This window comes from Mustela erminea, chromosome 14 (genome assembly GCF_009829155.1).
Source record: "Mustela erminea isolate mMusErm1 chromosome 14, mMusErm1.Pri, whole genome shotgun sequence".
Taxonomy (NCBI): domain Eukaryota; kingdom Metazoa; phylum Chordata; class Mammalia; order Carnivora; family Mustelidae; genus Mustela; species Mustela erminea.
The window spans coordinates 7,887,219-7,905,664 of NC_045627.1; the positions used below are offsets into that span (position 1 = coordinate 7,887,219).

Below are 18,446 nucleotides of genomic sequence, written 5' to 3' on the forward strand. Positions count from 1 at the left end.
TCCAGCTCGGGCAATGTGTCAGTCCGTTAGCTATTTTCAGGCACTGAGCAAAATGTGGGAGAAGCCCCGAACGCAAAAAGAGCTGAGAAGTGGGAGAGCGTGTGTTAGGTTGGTGGGGAGGGGTGGGTCCAAGAGGGGCCAGGGCCAGGCCAGGCTGGGAGCAGGTCTGGGAACTCAGTGCAGAGGCCTTGCTGGGCAGCAGGGGACATGGGTCCCGATACGATCCACAGCAGGGGCTTCGCCCTTCTTTCAGGGTTGCCCCCACCCCATGGACACCAGGGATCTGGGGAGAGCACAGCCATGAGCACATTACCCCATCTCAGTCCCCCGGCCAGCCCCCCAACACCCCTGGGGGCCACCTGCCCTTGCCTCAGAAGCCCCCACGTGCACGTGCTGTGGCCATAGAGACCACGTCGCAGCTGGGGCTGGAGTGGGAGCTGCCACCTACCTTCCCTCTCCTCTGCCTCCTCAGAGGCTCTGCCAGGCTGGCCGCTGTGCCCTGTGTGGACATAATCGGCGATGGGGCAGCACATGAAAGATGTGGAGAGATTCCGACACATGATGTTTTCTCCTGTAAATAATGGTCATTTGATGCTTCGATAGCCCACAGACTTTGGAAGTAGGCTGCCGAACTTGAGACCTCTGTGGGTGGACGCTTACGTTCAAACAACACAGATTTGATGCCAGTGAAAATTCTAAGGAAGGGTGAGGGCGGACTGTTGATCTTTAGGGGAAGTACAGGTGTGAATCTTATTAAGAGAAGTACTTGGCTGTGGTAGACCAGTAATACCTTTACCCCCCCCCCCCTTTAACCCTTTCCATTATTTAAAAATTTTTTTTTCTTTTAAGATTTTATTTATTTACTTGACAGACAGAGATCACAAGTAGGCAGAGAGGCAGGCAGAGAGAGAGAGGAGGAAGCAGGCTCTCCACTGAGCAGGGAGCCCAATGCGGGGCTCAGTCCCAGGACCCTGAGATCATGACCTGAGCTGAAGGCAGAGGTCTAACCCACTGAGTCACCCAGGCGCCCCACCCTTTCCATTATTTAAAAAATATATATTTTATTTATTTGATGGAGAGAGACAGCGAGAGAAAGAACAGAAAACAGGGTGAATGGGAGAGGGAGACGGAGCCTTCCCATTGAGTGCAGAGCCCGATGCGGGCCTCAGTCAGGATGCTGAAGGCAGGCACTTAATAAATATCTTTACTTTTGGAACTGTGTGGAGAGCTTGAAGAGTCTTTAGCTTAACAAACAGTCTCACAAAGCCGACGTCTCAGTTTCAGAACCAGGCCCTGGTGGCTGGTGTAAAGGGAAAGAGGACTTGCGAGGGATGGTGCTGGGCTGTTGGTGACAGTATACTGTGTCCCAGCTCTGATGCTGTCTGTCGTTGCAGGTGATTTTCAAAGCCAAGTCAAAATATTCTCCAGAATTACTCAAATACCGGTAAGTACCTGGGGGGATTTCCATCCTCATTTGGAAAATATATTTTCGACTATTTAGGACTTGGTTAGGCAGCCTGAGGCAGAAATGTAGCTTGTGTTCTTGAGGAGCCAACACCCTGTGCAGGTATCCTGAACAATGCTGAAACTCCCAGAATCCGATGAAGCAGATGATGTTTGGGGTATTGGGCAGTCTCTGGCCTGGTCTGTTGTGTACTGTGAGAGCCACAGGAGTTTCGTGGAAAGTCAGTCAGTGCTGGGTTGAAAGGGTGGGCTCGTAACCTGGAAGGGAGCGCCTTAAATTATGTGGCAAGTTTACATGAAGGGGTGGATAGGCTTGTTTTTCCTATAGAGAAGGTTGTAGGTTTCCCCAAATTTTTAGAGGTCTGTGACCCCAGCACCCCCAAGAGCAAAGAAACCGGTGGCTTAAAGAATGGTCAGACTTGGTCAAAGGGGAAAGGATGCAAGGCATTCAGAAGACATGGGGCAGCTGTGTGGCGTTCTGATGTCCCTGCCCAGGCGAGCTCCAGTGCCATGAGCAGACATTTCTGGGAAAGCAATTTCGGCCACTTACCTTCTTGAATCAAAATGAAAATTTAATTATTTTGTGGCTTTAAAAATATGTAAAAATGTGTGCATATTGTATTTTATTTAAATATGTAATTTTAAATTTATGAACACTTTTTATTTAAAATTCTGAAAGTGTATTTTTCTCGAGATATAATTGACATACAACATTATATTAGTTTCCAGTATCCCACAGGATGATTTGATATTGGCCTATTGCAAAATGACCACTTCAGTAAGTCTAGTTAACATCTATTACCGAACATGGTTACAAAATTTGTTGTTTCTTATGATGAGAACTTCTAAGATCATGAAAATGTCTATTTTGATCTCCATTTTATATCCAAAGAAACTGAAATTCAGAAAGTAATACGACAGTACTGGCACCAAGAGAGAAGTCATGAGACTCAGGGCGCCATGTTAGTTTTTCTCACCTAAACTTGAAGTCTTTGTTAACTACTTTTTGGGTAGTTTGGTGCATGTTTCTACTAGACTACTCAGCTGGGACTTGACAGTCCACCATGAAAATATGTTGGTCTGAAGGAGAACCCTTTAAAGGGGCAATTCCAAGTACATAATCTCTTCCCTTCTCTGGTAAGAAAATAGCTGGCCTTTCCTCCACACCCGTAATCTAACCCTCCAGCCTCTTGACTAGAAATATGGATCAACCTGGGGACTGGGGAGCCAAGAATGGGTGAAGACTGGGAAGGAGGAAGAGATTCTGATTGGATCGTGGAGCTGGTCTTACCTTGGAAGTGGTTGGTTGAAGCTGAGGTAATGCGGTTTCTCATAGAAGTGGAATATGAAAGCACTGGTCAGAAAGGAAGGCTGGTTCAGAAGTTTTCAGCCTCTGAGCCTTGGGCGGTAGGGTCCATTAGATGTGAGGGAGTGTGTGTGTGGGGGGTGCAGTTCTTGATCCTGGAACCGAAGTGCAGACACCAGGATGGGCTGTTTTCAGTGGGAGGGGGTTTGCGGAGATGGAGAGAGAACACCAGGAGAAATTCAGCTGGGTGAGATGTTCAGGCTGGAGAAGACCGAAGAGTTTCTTGAAGCCAGGAGGGTGAGAGTCCAGTGGGAGGAGCCTCTTGACTCCTATGTCATAATAAAGAAATGCTCAGAGTTATTCGTGTTTATGCCCATCTTCCATCTTCTCTGTTTGATCCCCCACTTCTTTTTCTTTTTAATATTTTATTTATTTTTTGAGAGAGAGACAGCAAGAGAGGGAACACAGGCACTGGGGGTGGAAGAGGGGGAAGCAGGCTCACCGCAGAGCAGGGAACTCGATCCCAGGACCCTGGGATCATGACCTGAGGGGAAGGCAGATGTCCAGCGACTGAGCCCCCCAGCTGCCCCGATTCCCCACTTCTCTTAGTCTAGATGTTGCTGCAGACATTTCAGGCCATGATTTATCCCTCAAGGTGCTTTGGTATGTTGGCTTTTGAACAGGCTGGCTTCCCTGACTGAACTACAGCTCACTTGGAAAGAAGCACAAGCCATCACTCTAGAACGGGTGACAGCTTCTCCCCCGAGCTGCTCCGGTAGCCGCTCCGTGTCTCTGAAGATGGTTTATACTCAGCCCCACCAAGAACCACTTCATTTCCCCTCAAGTCCCCTCTCTCCCTGACACACCCGCACACTCAGCTTTGCTGGAGTTGGTGCCCATGTGATTCAGTTTTTCTCTTTCCCAGGCTCTGCTTGTCAGTCTTTGGCTTAGGAGGCGTGAATACCGCGCAGCGGGGGCTCAGAACACGTCGATTTTCGGCGGGTTTTTTTTGTTTTCTTTTTTTTTGTTTTTTTAAAAATTTATTTGACAGAGGTCACAGGTAGACAGAGAGGCAGGCAGAGAGAGAGGAAGGAAAGCAGGCTCCTTGCTGAGCAGAGAGTCCGATGCGGGGCTTGATCCCAGGACCCTGGGATCATGACCTGAGCCGAAAGCAGAGGCTTTAACCCACTGAGCCACTCAGGCGCCCCCGATTTTTGGTGTTTTTAATTGTTTTCCCTCCACCTTTGAGTTAAAAACACAACGAACCAGGCTTTGCTTTTCCCATTCTGGAAGGAATCTCAGATCTCAGAAGAGAAATTTAAACCACGCTTTACAAGCCGTTGACACTCTCCCCTCACCGTCGGAGGGAGCAGAATTCTTGCGCATGGAGCTCATGGTCAGCCCACAGGCCAGGCACCGCGGTGGCCAGGCACCGCGGTCCCCAGGCCCTGTGGTCAGCGGCCTCAGCGACTGTCTGCACTTGCAGACCCGCGTGAAGCTGATCCTTCTGGGCTCACAAGCAGAGTCATCCTCCCAGATGCCCGGTCCCACTGATTTCCTTTTCCTTTGGTCTTTTTTCTCGTTATAGGCTGTTTATCCTGACCCTATGTTTGAGCTGAGAAGTAGTCATTCTGGGGCAGGTGGTCAAACACTGTTGCCGTGGAAATGCCCCCTTGCCATAGGATTTGTTCTGCGCCACCCCTGCCCCACGCTCTCTCCACACCTCCCGATCTCTCTTCCAGAGCTGCAGGCCCCAAGGGAAGAGTTAAGTTTTGCAAGATTTTTTTTTTCATTATGAAAGTTATATAAGCTCATTAGAAAAAAAACAGAAAATAGAAAAGCATTGGAAGTTTGTGAATAGAGACATGTGGAAAGAAAGAAACCAAATCTAGTGCAGCCCCTGCCCCCGCCCTGCCCTACAGAAACCCCGTCCAACTCTGAGGAGACACAGTAATGTTTTCCGTTGTAGGTTTTCATCTACCTTTCCCAGAACAGAGTTGTTTTGCCACATTTACGATTGTTCTCTCTGACGTTGACCTTAATGTTGGATTATAAGTACTTTGCCCATGTTGTCTTAAGCCTCACAACACAGCTGATTTCTTTGAGACAAGAACAGGCAGTTCAGCTCAGGTCATGATCCCCGGGTCCTGGGATCCAGCTCCATGTCGTCATCAGACTCTGTGCTAGGAAGGGAACCTGCTTCTCCCTCTCTCTTTGACCTTCCCCCTGCCTGTGTGCATGAGCACTCCCTCATCCTCTCAAAAAAAAAAAAAAAAAAACTAAAAAAGAAAGAACTAAAAAATACTGGATGGATAGGATTCTGTTTAGCAGGTGGTCCTAGAGGCTCACGGAGTAGGGTAGGTTAGAAAGGGAAGGGCAGGAAGGTTTTAAGCAGAAAGCTCTGCTTGTGTAAAGATGGGGAGATGGGGACACCTCCTGGATGGGCTTCTGGCCAGCACACAGGCCGGCTGTTAGGATGGGGGGCGCCCATCGGTTGACCTGGCTCTGGAGACTGATTGGAAGTATAGGGGACTGGAGGGTGCTGGAGTGGAGTCGAGGGTGGGGGCGGTCAGTCTGGACACCGTCACGTTGGTTTTAGACAGAAGCACGAGGCCATGCAGTCGGTGACGATGGGAAAGGGGGGCCCACAACGAGGGGAGCAGGAATAAAGAATCTGTTGAACTTGACAGCTGGTTAAACTGGGGTGGTGAAAAAATAATGAGTACACTGGTATGCTGAAAATCAATAAATTCATAAAAAAAGCACTGGGGTATAATCTTTATCGTTTAGAACTACAAAGAAACTGTGGTGCCTTTCGGAGAAATAGGAAAGCCGAGAGGAGTCCTGGAACAGGAACTTAGGGAGTTAGGCTTGGACATGGTCTGAGGGGACAGGGCTCCCGTGGCGGGCTGTTTGGAATGTGAGTCTGGATGTAGGACAGGGCGGTGGCTTTAGAGGAGCAGTAGGAACCTGGGCGCCCGAGGCCATATCTGAGGATGCATGAGTAAGTGCGTTTCACGGGGTGGAGGAGAGAGCATGAGAGTCGTCACTTTGGAGGAGGAAGAGGAACCGGGGCTGTGCAGGGGCAGGTCAGGCAGGGGAATGGGAGGCAGGTATAGGGTCGTGGAGTGATTGACAGCGGGGCTCTGGGAAGGCAGGGAGAGACGGCGACCAAGAGCTGACCCCTTTTGGTTTGGGAGTAGGTCCTGGGGGCCTGGGAGAGTGTGGGGTCTGCAGGGGATGACCTGGGAGGTGAGGGTGATGGGGTGATGTGAAGACTTTCTAGGAGCTGCTGCTGACCGAAGGGGAAGCTGGGGTGAGGCCGTGAGGCCCCGTGGGGTGAGGACAGAAGACTGACACGGTAAGAAGGCACAGAACCCAGTGGATTCTCACGGCGGCCCTTTGAGGCGGGCTGGGAGAACTCATCTCTCTTCTGTAGATGAGGAAACACAGCCCACAGTGGGCAGGAGAGACTGGCCTGATGTCTTGGCTCCGTGTGTCTCTGGGTCACACTGGGCAGTTGAGGGGAGGGGGAGGGGAAGGAAGGAGGGTGGGGTGGAGCCTGGGTTGCCATTGTGTGAAAATCCAAGATGGAAAGGCACGGCAGGGAGCTGGGGACATCGACGGTGCTAGTTGTCATGGGCAGCACACGGTTGGCATCGAGTTATGCCCGGCTTCTTCACACTTTCCTTACACTTCTCTCTCTCCTGTGTCCCCTCCCCCCTGCCATGGGTCCTATCAGTGACAGTGTCTGGAGCTGGGACTATCATTCAGGAGTCTTTTTTTTTTTTAGGATTTTATTACAGGAGAGAGAGCAGGAGAGAGAGAGGGAGCACGAGTAGTGGGGAGAGACAGAGGGAGAAGAAGAAGCAGGTTCCCAACCGAGCAGGGATCCCGACATGGGGCTCAATCTCAAGACTCTGGGACCATGACCTGAGCCAAAGGCAGATGCCTAATGACTGAGCCAGCCAGGCGCCCTGTCATCCAGGTTTTTGCGTCCCGGTCTGTTACATCTTTAGAGGATACTCTAGCTTCAAAACCGTTTTTTTTTGTTTGTTTGTTTGTTTTGTTTTTGTTGTTGTTGTTGTTTTTTAAACGATTTTATTTATTTGATAGAGACACAGCAAGAAAGGCAACACAAGCAGGGGGAGTGGGAGAGGAGAAGCAGGCTTCCCACCAGGCAGGGAGCCTGATGCAGTACTCGATCCCAGGACCCCGGAATCATGACCTGAGCTGAAGGGAGACACTTAACGACTGAGCTTCCCACACGCCCCTCAAAACTGCTTTTAGTTGAGAGATTTCTTTTTCTGGATTTACAGACGTAGTCAACGTAGACCCAGTCTGATTTTGAGCCCTGCACGTCTGTTCCTTGTTGGCTTGTTTACCGAAGGAGGTAGACACCACGGGCCGTCCTGAAGCAGTTGGAGGCTGGGGCCTTGGGTTTCAGTCCGTCCGAGAAGTCCATTGGCCGTGCGCCGGTCACAAGGAAGCGGGCAGCTCCGGGAATCTGTGGGTCACAAACGGCCAGGGACCCAGCCAGCTGTTGTCTGTTCAGCCCTGGGCAGGGGCTGCGGCAGATCTGACCACCTCCCAGTGGCAGGAAAAGCAGGGCTCGGGCAGCTTCCTGAGGGCACTGTCTGTAGCTGGTTTGTGATCTGCACGTGAGAGCAGCTGCTCCGCAAACCTGTGCTCTGCGTGTCCGCGCTGGCATGTCCGCTTCCAGCCGTTAATGGAACCGGCCCCGCTTTCCTTGCGGGTCGATCCAGAAACGCAGCCAGCAGGCAGGGCGTGGGGCTGACTGCGCTCTCTGTTCTCCCCAGGCTGCCCCTCTACCTGGCCTCGCTCTTCATCAGCCTCATTTTCCTGTTGGTGAATCTGACCTGCGCGGTGCTGGTGAAGACAGGCGGCTGGGAGAGGAAGGTCATCGTCTCGGTGCGCGTGGCCATCAACGACACGCTCTTCGTGCTGTGTGCTGTCTCCCTCTCCGTCTGTCTCTACAAAATCTCGAAGATGTCCTTGGCCAACATTTACTTGGAGTCAAAGGTATGTGGACATGTGGTCAAGATCCCTTTGTTAAGCCGACTCCAAAAACAGTCTCCCAGTCACAGACAGAACTCAGCAGACACCTTCCACACCTGACCTGCAAATGGTTGGCCGCATCCTGCTGCCCAAACCCAAAGCGGTGTCGTTCTTTGAACTTCGTACGTGAGAAGAGTTGCTTTGATGTGTGGGAGTGTGAGGAATTACTGGCAGGGAGGCGGCCTGTGTGTAGACACAGTGTTTAACCAACATTTTAAAGGACTCGCTGATTGCTTGTGCCGATGAGACTAGTAGAAACACTCGCCTAGTGTGCCCTGTGTTTCAGGCATTTTGAGATCTGCATTCGGCCTGTGTAAGTTCATGGTGTCCTCCGAGATCTCTGGGAGACCAGGCCCTGGAGGTCAGTACCTGGCGTTGCCCTACGCAGCCCAGAGACAGAGAGCCAGGCTTCCGATTCACGGTCTGGCCGCAGGCTCTGCAGATGTGGATGGAGGCTCCCCTCAGGACTGACTGATGCGCCCAGGAGAAGACCATGGACACTCCAGGGAGGACACTGCCCCCTGGAGTTCAGGCCGGCCCCTGCACCGTGCTCTCAGTCAGAGATGGAGGCAGCTGGCAGGAGAGGCCAGCTTGGTTTGCTGTGTGCTGTGCACCCTAGAATGCCCGTTTGCTCTTCCTTTCCCCAGAGTTCTAGGGAAGAGCTGATATACTTCTGGGCCCCCGATCGGCCTCACCCCGAGTCTTCCTTGGTTGGGAAGCCCAGGGAAGAATGGAGGCTGGGGAAGGGGCCTTGGTTTTTGCACTTGTGCAATGATTGAATGATTTCTCTAATTCCTCTGCTTCTAACCATATCCTCTGGTAGACCCCCTGTCTGGCCGACCCCCTGTCTGGCCGACCCCCATGTCTGCCTTCTTTGCTACCTGGCTATAAATAGTCTTATGTCTGAAAACCGTGGGGAGCTCTGTGACCCATGATATTGTGCCTTCAGTAGTGACCAGTAGACTAAAATCTGACCTCAGAAACCCCAAGCCTTCACAAGGCATCCGTGATCAGGCTGACCTCTGGCGAGATCCCTCGAGACTTGAGTATGGCAGGAGTAGTTTTTTCATGTATGAGTTTTGACAGATTTCAGACTTGATTTTGACACAAGTTTTGTCTGTTGTCTCCCATGTGAGGGCTATCCAAGGCTTTAAAAAAAACAGAATTGTGGGTTTTATGGGAAGAGTTACATTTTGGTTGTCAAATAACTATTTAGATCAGCCCTGTGGCAAATATGCTGTTAAACTGCTGCTGGCAAAATAAAATAGTATCTTGTTGATGTATGATTTCTCAATGCAAATTTCAAAATCATGTTTCATTTTTTTTGGTCACATTAACTATATGTTTCTAGCTTAGGGCTCTTTAATGGACTTTAAATTGATAGCTTCATAAATGGGGGTACAAATCACCAATTTCCATGTAATTCCAAGTCTGGAGTGAGACCAGGGCTTCCAGCCTAGAAGATTCTGGAATTTGAGGAAGTGCTCCCTGCCCAGGGCCATGGTCCACAGGACCGCTCCCCCACCTTGCTAGGGTTGGTTGCCACCTTGCTAGGGTCTGTTGTCCCTGGGCTGGATGCTGGGCAGTGGGCTCCCAAGTTGGGAGATCCTGGAGATTGAACAACATAAACCACCTGATTTTCTCATTCTTACAAACCTGGGCTTTAGGCAAATGGCCTCTATTTTAAGGCTTCTCCAAACCAACTCCCAGATTTGGAAGCATCTGTATGGAGATCCTTTGACATTTGAGGAGGGGGTGTGGGGTGAGGTGAGGTTTGGGTGTGGGTTTATTGCTGAGAGCGGACACCGCGGTTTGTGGCCCCGAGAGCTGAAGGGTTTATCAGGTCTGAAGCCAGGGCATGATGAGGCTGGTGTGCTGGACCTGGAATGGGTGCTCCCCTCATGGCTCCCTCTTTTCCAGGGCTCCTCTGTGTGTCAAGTGACAGCCATCGGAGTGACCGTCATCCTTCTCTACACCTCCCGAGCCTGCTACAACCTGTTCATCCTGTCATTCTCCCAGAGCAAAAATGTCCATTCCTTTGATTACGACTGGTACAATGTCTCAGACCAGGTCAGTGGGCACCGGTGACGTGTCCCCCGAACAGCGACCCTTTGCTTCACAGCACCCCATGTGGCAGAGAGAGGCTCCTTGCTTTTGCTGCTGCATTGCTGGGTGACCTTGACCGTCATGTACCTGGGTGGTATCTGTGTCCATGTCTGTCAGATGGGATCATAGTACCTGGCTTGTCCCAGCTCACATCTTCTGAGACAACTAGCATCTAGGTGCACAGGCACGCTTGCACATGCGTGCGCGCGCGCGCACACACACACACACACACACACACACACACACACACTAATTTCTGGGGCTCTTGGCAAACGGTACTTAAAACATTTTTAAGTGCTTCCATATAAATGTAAGATGGTTTTATTAAAAGTGAAGTTTGCCTCGGTGAAACAGATTGTATGCAGATTTCAGAAAATACATAAAACCATGGCTTTATTTTTTTAAGATTATATTTATTTGTCAGAGAGAGAGCAAGCACAAGTGGCAGAGGCAGAAGCAGACTCTCCACAGAGCAGGGAGCCCGATGCGGGGCTTGATCCCATGACCCTAGGAGCACAACCTGAGCTGAAAGCAGATGCTTAATGACTGACCCATGCAGGCATTCCTAAAACTATGGTTTTTTAAAAGTGGAGCATGGAGACAGCATTTGAGAAGATTGAGACAAAAATGACTGGGGGGTTGAAGGTGTGAGCAAAATCTCATTTTACCAGCGGTGACCCCATGATATTCTTGCCCTTTTAATAATATGCTAGAAACTCCTGAGTCGTAAGTTATAAAGCCACGAACAAAGGTAGTGACATATCATCTGGCATTCTTGTTCACAAAAGCCAAAAATAAAAAAAGAATGGGAATGAGGTCACATCCTCTCGTTTGAGAAATACCGGTTCTTCATCTGTCATGCAGGACAGAGCGCTGGGGGTACAAACGCACACAGATGGCCTGCCTGCCCCACAGCAGGAGTTTATGTCCCCTGAGGAAAACAGACACACAGATAAGCCATTACAACACGCAGAACTTCTGCTTTATAATAGGCTCTACTGGATTGAATTACGGAAAGCTCCTTAACTGTCCCTAGGAAAACACCGAATGCTCAACTCTAGAAAACGCACGTCTCCAGTCCCAGCAGTGCTCCCTCCCTGGGCTGGATTCACACTCCAGAAGAAGACATCAAGTGACCCCGCTAAGCGTGGGAGGACAGGATGAAATTCGGAAGGGGCACAGGGAAGGGGCTAGAATTCGGAAGGGTTCAGACCACCACTGCCCAGACCAATCCCCTCTATATAGGATGGGAGAGATTTGGGCAAGGCTCTGCCAAAGGTGTGCCCTGTTTGGGGAAAATCAAATATATAAAAATTGAATCTTGGAACAATAAATGAGAGACTTACTCATAAGACCTGAAGGATTTCATTGTAGTGAAATGTCCATCAATGGCTACTCTCGTAACAACTTCCGGGCAGATGGCAGCAGCCTGGCATTCAGCACTGTCCCCTTGCTGGGCAGCTGTCACCGCTGTCTATCTCGAGAATGTGCTCGTCCTCCCAAACCGCTACCCCATACCCTTTAAACACTAGAGGTTAGGTTTTAACAAAATAATTATTTTGGTTTTTCTTTCCAGTAAGGGCTTATAATGGTAACAAACTTAAAATAACACAGTTTTAAAAATTCTGTTGTTTTTAGGGGGAATGTTTATTTATGAATATCTAGACCCGTGTGTTGCTGGCCCCAAGCTGTGCACTATCCATGTAGAATGGAAGGGGCCAGCGTGCTACCCAGCTGAGTTAGAGAAGGGAAGCGAGATACAGAGATGGGGAGACGGTTTCCTGGAGGGGCTACTGTCACCAAACACGATGCACTAGAAGAAGGTAGAAGGATTATTTAGGTGATCGGCTTTTCATGGCTTGGTTTTGGTGCACTTTGTCTGAAACACTGCCCTTTGTGGGAGAGCTGCCCAGATGTGACCCTGTGCATATCCTGGGCCCTGCAGACGGGGGACAGACTACACACCAGGCCTGTTCGGCCATCCCACTGGTCCAGACAAACATCCTGGTCTGGAAACAGTTTTTTTCCAGGTGATCTCCCCTGCAATCAGCTTTAAAGGATAAAGAATAGGATATAGGGAACAGGAAGAGAAGATTAAAAAATTGATGGGTTTATCCCAGGGATGAGACAGAGGGTGACAGTTACATGCTGTCCTCAAAGATATGGGAGGGAGGGCACCTGGGTCGTTCACTGGTTAAGCAGCTGCCTTCAGTTCAGGTCATGATCCCGGAGTCCTAGGATCGAATCCCGAATCGGGCTTCCAGCTCTGTGGAGAATCTGCTTCTCCCTCTGACCTTCTTCCCTCTTGTGCTGTCTCTCCCACACTCTCTCTTTCTCTCGCGCAAATAAATAAATAAATAAATAAATATATAAATAAATAAAATCTTTGAAAAAAATGTGGGAGGGAGAGACCTAACATCTCCCTATTTGATTGTTGAAGGCAAGAAGACTTACATTCAAGAGATTTAGCTTGGAAATGAGGTTTTGGAGGGTGATGTAATAACTGTCAGAGATGGGCAGTTCCCACGCTTGACTGTTTTGAAGATAAGAATTCTCTGCCCTGTGTGGTTGGAATGACTCCCCACCTGGGTTATTACCTGATTTCCACATGCACGTTGCAGGGGGAAGGAATTGCACCGTATCAGAATTAGCCTTTCTTCACGTTAGTAAGAACCAGAGCAAAACCTCAGTGTGCTGACTGCACGCCTCCCCTCACTTCTCAACAGGCGGATCTGAAGAACCAGCTGGGAGACGCCGGATACGTGGTGTTTGGGGTGGTCCTCTTCGTGTGGGAGCTCTTACCCACCACCTTAGTCGTTTACTTCTTCCGAGTTAGAAACCCTGCGAAGGACCTTGTGAGTAAACCATTTTCTAGTTGTGGAAACTGTCTCCTGCTTCTCATCACAACGCATGCCGTTGGGGCTTGACCTTAGATTTTCAGGAGCAGGCCTCTTTCGTCCTGTTGTGATGTAAAAAGTTCCCTTGTCTGCCTGAGATGGTCTTCTCCCTTAACTCTTTATTTAGTTGTTTGTTTATTTTTATTTTTATTTTTTAAAATTTCTTTTCAGTGTTCCAGAATTCATTGTTTATGCACCACACCCAGTGCTCCATGCAATATGTGCCCTCCTTAATACCCACCACCAGGCTCACCCCTCCCACCTCCCCTCCAAAACCCTCAGATTGTTTTTCAGAGTCCATAGTCTCTCATGGTTCATCTCCTCCTCTGATTTCGCCCAACTCCCTTCTCCTCTCCATCTCCCCATGGCCTCCATGTTATTCCTTATGCTCCAAAGATAAGCGAAACCATATGATAATTGACTCTCTCGGCTTGACTTATTTCATTCAGCATAATCTCTTCCAGTTCCATCCATATTGATACCATAAGTTGGGTATTCATCCTTTCTGATGGAGGCAAAATACTCCATAGTGTATATGGACCATATCTTCCTTATCCATTCATCTGTTGAAGGGCATCTTGGTTCTTTCCACAGTTTGGCAACTGTGGCCATTGCTGCTATGAACTTGGGGATGCAGATGGCCCTTCTTTTCACTACATCTGTATCTTTGGGGTAAATACCCAGAAGTGCAATTGCAGGGTCGTAGGGAAGCTCTATTTTTAATTTCTTAAGGAATCTCCACACTGTTCTCCAACTTGGGCTTCACCAACTTGCATTCCCACCAACAGTGTAAGAGGGTTCCCCTTTCTCCACATCCTCTCCAACACACATTGTTTCCTGTCTTGTGAATTTTGGCTGTTCGAACTGGTGCAAGGTAGTGATCTCAATGTGGCTTTGATTTGAATCTCCCTGATAGCTAATGATGATGATGAACATTTTTTCATGTGTCTGTTAGCCATTTGTATGTCTTCATTGGAAAAGTGTCTTTTTATGTCTTCTGCCCATTTTTTGATGTGATTATCTGTTTTGTGTGTGTTGAGTTTGAGAAGTTCTTTATAGATCCTGGATATCAGCCCTTTGTCTGTAATGTCATTTGCAAATATCTTCTCCCATTCCGTGGGTTGCTTCTTTGTTTTGTTGACTATTTCCTTTGCTGTGCAGAAGCTTTTGCTCTTGATGAAGCCCCCAAAATTCATTTTTGCTTTTGTTTCCTTTGCCTTTGGAGACATATCTTTATGTCTTTATGAAGTTGCTGTAGCCGATATTAAAGAAGTTATTGCCTATGTTCTCCTCTAGGATTCTGATGGATTCCTGCCTCACATTGAGGTCTTTTATCCATTTCGAGTTTATCTTTTTGTATGGTGTAAGAGAATGGTCGAGTTTCATTCTTCTACACATAGCTGTCCAATTTTCCCAACACCATTAATTGAAGAGACTTTTTTCCACTGTATATTTTTTTATCTATTTTAATTTCTTTTTCCTTTTTTTTCCCCCTTAACTCTTTTTAAGGGAAATTCATTTTTTCAGCTTTCCTCTTTCAGAAGAAATGAAAGTTGCCTCTCAAGGCCTAAAGATAGTGATTTACTGTTTTCCTAGTGCAACAAATCTCACTGGTATCTGAGCCTTGACTTGGGGTGAACCAAATATATAAGCTTCTATTTTTGGAAAGGGAAATAGAAAATGGTACTTGAGGGCGCCTGGGTGGCTCAGTGGGTTAATCCGCTGCCTTCAGCTTAGGTCATGATCTCAGGGTCCTGGGATCGAGTTCTGCATCGGGCTCTCTGCTCAGCGGAGAGCCTGCTTCCTTTCCACTCTCTCTGCCTGCCTCTCTGCCTACTTGTGATCTCTGCCTGTCAAATAAATAAATAAAATCTTTAAAAAAAATGGTACTTGAGTTCTTCAGCCCTGTGTTATGTTGGACAGTGAGTTGGGAACTTGGTGACAGGGAAATAAAAAACATCATGAAGGTTGCTAACCCCACTCCCCTGGTTTGGTCCTGTTTCTGCTGGGCCAGCTTTGCATAATTGTCTTTCTCAGGACATGACAGAAAATGCACAGCTTGCGAGAGTGAGAAAACCCCTGGGCGCTTGTGGTCCATGAATTATTCTAGCCACACTAACGAGGGGTAGTATTTTGAGTCGCTGATCTATGAAGCCCCCAGAAAAGTATAGAGAATGGCTTTTGGCCAATGCGAGCCAAATGTGGGCGGGCAACAAGGAAAGCAGATACAGTTACAACCAACCAGTTGTGTTTTACCCTGTTTCTTTTACTTTCTTTTCAAAAGATTTATTTATTTGAGAGAGAGAATGCTAGAGGCAAGGAGGGGCAGAGGGAGAGAGAGAACCCCAAGCAGATGCCCCACTGAGTGTGGAGCCCAATGTGGGGCTCGATCCCATGCCCTGAGATTATGACCTGATCCAAAACCAGGAGTTGGCTGCTTAACTGACAGAGCCACTCAAGCACCCTGACCCTGTTTTTTTCTTACTTTTCTCTTATTCATATCTCGATAGTCACCATGAGCCAGAAACAGTGGGTTGGGGGTGGGAAGCTTGCCTAGCCTGGGGCATGTGGGGCAGGCCTGACTGTGGCCCCTGCAGAGAAGGCAGTGGGTAGTGTTTTCTAGACTGTGGGATCCGCTTCCTTCACTTCTGTTATTTGTAGCTGCAGGACCGTGGCCGTGCGCTTCCTCTGACCTTCACTTGCTGTGGAAACAGCTGGAGGCTTCTGTAGAGTCAGATCCTAAACACTTGAAGCTCCCTGATGGAGAAATGGGACAGGCGGGCTCCAGATTCTAGGCTGAGAGACCAGGTCCTTATTTTCCTTCCTTCTCTGAAGTTTTCTGGGCACCTTGTGGGACTAGGGGATTGTGAGGGGTCACTGAAGCTGACTCCCGGAGCTCATGGAGGCCTCCCCCGGCCTCTGTGTGTACCTTTTTATCAGCTCGTGTCTCGGAGGCTTCAGAACTGGGCTCCCGAAACCCAGAGTAGACGTCCAGATTTAACAAGAGGAAGGCTAATGTGATAGTGTCCACATTCTTATACTAAATGAATACAGAGTAATGTCTGCTGTGTACTCGCAGATGTCATTATCCAGGGACACCTGTCTTAACATACTCCATGTAGATGCGGTTACTTGGTTATTGGGCTTGAATAGAGTTCAAGATGTTCAGAGTATTTTTTAGAGCCATGGTTCTTGAACATGGTGGTCTTGGGACACTTTACACGGGTTGATTTTTTTTTTTTAAGATTTTATTTGTTTATTTGACAGAGAGAGAGAGCATGAGCAGGGGGAGCGGCAGGCAGAGGGAGAGGGAGATGCAGGCTCCCGGCTGAGCAGGGAGCCCTATGCGGGGCTCAATCCTAGGACTCTGGATCATGACCTGAGCTGAAGGCAGACCCTTCACCAACTGAGCCACCCAGGCACCCTGTGATTAATTTTTTTACTGAGTGGTAATTGACGTACTAGTTTCAGGTGTACAGCGTAGTGAGTGGGTATCATAGCTGTTACACAGCGATCCTAACAAGCCCAATTGCCATCTCACGACACGGTTATGATGTTTCTTCTTGAGCTAACTTTCAAGGTCTGCTCTAACTGCCTTCAGACATGCAGCACACTGTTATTACGTGTGGTCAGCATGCTGTACGGGGTCCCCAGGACTTAGTCATTGCATAACTGGAAACGTGTAACTTTGACCCCTTCCATGTGGTTCGCCCACTCCCCATCCCCACCTCAGGTGACCACCGTCTCCTCTCTGTACCCATGCTGGGGTTTTCTCTGCATGCTCCGAGATTCCACATACACGAGATCATAAGTGTTTATCTTATCCTGACTTATTTCACTCAGCATAATGTCCTCAAGTTTTATCCATGTTGTTGCAAATGGCAGGATTTGTGTGTGTGTGTGTGTGTGTGTGTGTGTGTGTGTGTGTTTTGATGGTGAGTAATATTCCAGTATAGTTTCTTATCTATTCACCCACTGACGGACTTTTGGGTCGTTTCCGTCTCTTGGCTCTTGTAAATAATGCTGCGGTGAACACAAGGGTGCAGATATCCTGTCGGATTAATGTTTTCATTTCCTTCAGATAAATGCAGAAGTGGGATTGCTGGATCACAGGCTGGGTCTACTCTTACTTTTCTGCGGGCCTTCCACTGTTTCCCATGGTGGCTGCGCCCATCTATGTTCCCACCAGCAGCGAGTGTGAAAGGGTTCCTGTACACATCCTGGCCAACACTGGTTCTTGCCTGTCTTTTGATTTCAGCCATTCTGACAGGCGTGAGGTGATCGCCCACTGTAGTTTTGATTTGTATTTCCCTGATGGTGAGCAACGTTGAGCATCTTTTCATGTACCTGTTGGCCATCTGTAGGTCTTTGGGAAAAATGTCTGTTCGGGCCCTTTGCCTGTTTTTTAATTGGATTATATTTTTCCATTGAGTTGTAGGAGTTCTTCATATATTTTGGGTATTGACCCTTTATCAGATACATGATTTGCAAACATCTCCTAGTCAGTCTGTTACCTTTTCATTTTGTTCATGGTTTCCTTTGCTGTGTGGAAGCTTTTTCATTTGATGTGGCTTTACGTGTTTATTTTTGCTTTTGTTGCCTTTACTTTGGGTGTCAAATCTAAATCATCATCCCCAGTACTGATGTCAGGGAGCTTACCACCTGTGTTTTCATTTAGGGGTTTTATGGTTTCAGTTCTTACATTCAAGTGTTTAATCCATGTTGAGTTAATGTTTGTGTGTGGTATAAGAAGACAGTGGTCCAGTTTCATTCTTTTCCATGTGGCTGTCCAGTTTTCCCAACACTCTTTATTGAAAGAATTGTCATTTCCCCCATTATATAGTCATGGATGCTTTGTTGTGAAACACTTGACCATGTAAGTGTGGATTTCTTTCTGGGCACTCTGTTCTTCCATTGATATGTGTGTCTGTTTTTATGCCAGTATCATACTGTTTGGATGACTGTTGCTTTGTAATATTGTTTGAAACCAGGGAGCATGATACCTCCAGCTGTGTTCTTCTTTTTCAAGATTCTCTGACTCTTCAGGGTTACACTGATAAATTATAGAGGACCTACAAAAGGTCTTATTTGGAGAGGGGTATGCATGTGTGTAAAATTAAAAAAATTAATTCTCTATAAATAATAAACCCATTATATGTTACCATAAAAATTTTTTCTGAGAAAGAACATTTTTTCCAAAACAAAGTAGGAGAGTAGCATTGTTGTAAAATTCTCAGATTTTTTTCGTATCTGATTTAATAGAAGACAGCTGGGTTCTGTCTGCTTCTGCATTCAGTCTGTTGTGATACATTGTTTTGGTGGAGTATGTGAGGAAAATCCAGCCTTACAGAAATACATATTTGCAATAGAGTAATTTAATACTCTTTAACAAAATTGTGGATATTTTTCTTTGAAGTGCATCAGAAGTGAACTAGTTGTGGTTTCCTAACAGTCAGTTGCAGTGCGGAATCTAAAATCATAGCAGTAAACTCAGACTGTATCAACACTAACGTCCCTCAGTTTATCTTGCATTTTGAATGGATCTTCTACCCACGCATGGCCTTTTATATTGGTCACTTGGAAAATACTGGTGT

General features: G+C 47.8%; 1 protein-coding gene across 4 annotated transcripts in view; it reads left to right on the forward strand.

Moving 5' to 3' along the window:
- Positions 1 to 18,446, forward strand: part of GPR137B (G protein-coupled receptor 137B) — a 49,523-nt gene that overhangs the window by 20,104 nt on the left and 10,973 nt on the right. For 3 of the 4 annotated variants that reach the window (XR_004278772.1, XM_032313484.1, XM_032313485.1), the window contains exons 2-5: positions 1,395 to 1,444; positions 7,591 to 7,813; positions 9,770 to 9,919; positions 12,682 to 12,810. Coding sequence is in view for 3 of the 4 variants with exons in the window: in XM_032313484.1 (XP_032169375.1) it covers positions 1,395 to 1,444; positions 7,591 to 7,813; positions 9,770 to 9,919; positions 12,682 to 12,810 (552 nt within the window). In the remaining variant the exon portion in view is untranslated. The remainder of the gene's footprint in view (positions 1 to 1,394; positions 1,445 to 7,590; positions 7,814 to 9,769; positions 9,920 to 12,681; positions 12,811 to 18,446) is intronic. The other variant, XM_032313486.1, reaches the window with a different exon arrangement.